Source organism: Limulus polyphemus, unplaced genomic scaffold (assembly GCF_000517525.1).
Source record: "Limulus polyphemus unplaced genomic scaffold, Limulus_polyphemus-2.1.2 Scaffold8014, whole genome shotgun sequence".
Taxonomy (NCBI): Eukaryota; Metazoa; Arthropoda; class Merostomata; order Xiphosura; family Limulidae; genus Limulus; species Limulus polyphemus.
The window spans coordinates 1-1,921 of record NW_013673624.1 but is presented as its reverse complement, the minus strand read 5'-3'; the positions used below and the strand labels follow the sequence as shown (position 1 = coordinate 1,921).

At 32.0% G+C, this 1,921-nt stretch overlaps 1 protein-coding gene across 1 annotated transcript in view; it reads left to right on the top strand.

Annotated features, from left to right (window-relative positions):
• Window positions 1-1,157, top strand: part of LOC111083049 (kinetochore-associated protein 1-like) — a gene marked incomplete at both ends in the record, with an annotated part of 33,495 nt that extends 32,338 nt beyond the window's left edge. The window contains 2 exons of the mRNA XM_022379264.1: window positions 477-535; window positions 953-1,157. Coding sequence (XP_022234972.1) covers window positions 477-535; window positions 953-1,157 — 264 coding nt within the window. The remainder of the gene's footprint in view (window positions 1-476; window positions 536-952) is intronic.
• Window positions 1,158-1,921: the final 764 nt, after the last annotated feature.

Sequence of the window (1,921 nt, the reverse complement as noted above, 5' to 3'; positions counted from 1 at the left end):
AGCTGTATTATAGTATTTTATATTAAAGTGTTTATTAGCTGTATTATAGTATTTTATATGAAATTATTGATTAGCTGTATTATAGTATTTTATATGAAACTATTTATTAGCTGTATTATAGTAGGATTAACAGCACATAATTAGTTGTCAGAGTCTGTTTATATCAAGGTATAACACATTCGCTGCTGAGGATGCCCATGTGCATGTTTAACGTTTGCTCATGATGCACATGTGTTGTAAATTTAAAGATTACATGTTTTAGATATGTTATAATTGCTATTGTTTAAGTTGAAAACATAACGATATTGCACAAAAACACTTATCAACACTTGCCGTACATTATGCCAAGCATCGCAGCATTTAATGTGTTATTAGTACCAAGTGATTTTAAATACATAGCTTGTTTTAAACAGAATGTCTTGCATGATTTCTTTTGAGCCCTTGGTGATAGTAGCATTATTTTGTTTTGTTTGTAGGTGCGGAGCTTTCTGAAAAAACTGTGTACATTTGGTTATCTGTAGCTACTCTCCTGAATGTAAGTAACACTATATGATGTGTAAGTGCTGTGGTGACAGTAGGTCTTTGTGGAAGTAAGTTAATGTGTTGTGTATTGGTGACATAATTAGAAAGGTAAGAATTATACTAATGTTGCATCGTAGTATCATTTAGTTTTTCTTATCTCCTTCTGCAGCTAATGTTCACTTACTGATTTAAAAATGTGCTTTAAGATATTTGATACACCAGCTATATTTTATAGATTAAGTATTATGCATATAGAAAATTGTTAGAAAAAATTTCATGGAATGTTTTTAAGGCAAATTTGTCTTAATGTAAGAAGAACATCAAGCTTTAAATTAAACGTTTCTGGTTCATATTCTGAGAAACCCATGTGTATGTTCAAAAGAATCTTTATTAGGTTCTGTTCATATATTTAGCTTTCTGTCTACTACAGTTATCTCCAGATCAACTTCGTGTTGTCGCAGTACAAAATGTGGTCATTCACTTGCTTTCAAGTACAACCCAAAGATATGCTTCCTGGGATCAGGAGTGTTTACAAAACAATGTGTTAGAGTTTCTTAAACAGGTTTTCTCTGAAATTTCCAACCCCGAAATGGCGACAGCATGCGGAAGTTGGGTTGTTAAACGATTACCTCCTGGTAAGATGTGCTGTTATTCTTCAGAACTTATATTAAAGATTTGAAGATATTAGTATACAGGCTCTTTAGAATTCGAATTTTTGTAAAAGCCTGTTTTACAGTTTTGTTAATTTTAGCCATTCTATTTTATAGTTAGACTTAACAGCAATGCACTGTATACTTTAATGAAAAATGATTATATCTTTCAGGTTTATCGCACTACAGTTTTGCACGTTACTTAGTATTGTAGTCTAAGTTTCATTGTTATAACTCTGTAGGTTACTTGGGTTGTAATAAACATTGTATGCGTTGGTTAACAACTTTAGTTACTAGGGCCATTTAACTTTATGTATTTTTTTTACAATATATTATAAAGATGGTGTGTGGAATAGTGGCTGGAAACTGTAGAAAAAGTACTTAAACCTTTTGAAGTATTCTGATGCATACACAATGTTCCAATTTTCTAGCCTCACTTTTTTCTATTTTATATTAAAGATAGGGTAAGTTGGAGGAGGAATTATCTCACTTGAAACTGTGCAGAAAGTATGGGGTAATGAAGAACGTTTGTTCTCACAGTTGACTAAACACTGTATTTACTTGAAACTGTGCAGAAACTATGGGGTAATGAAGAACGTTTGTTCCCACAGTTGACTAAACACTGTATTTACTTGAAACTGTGCAGAAAGTATGGGGTTATGAATAACATTTGTTCTCACGGTTGATTTTGTTAAACAAGACCGATGTCTGTAGGTTTACTTTCTTCTTAGAATTCTTCTCAAGAAGTC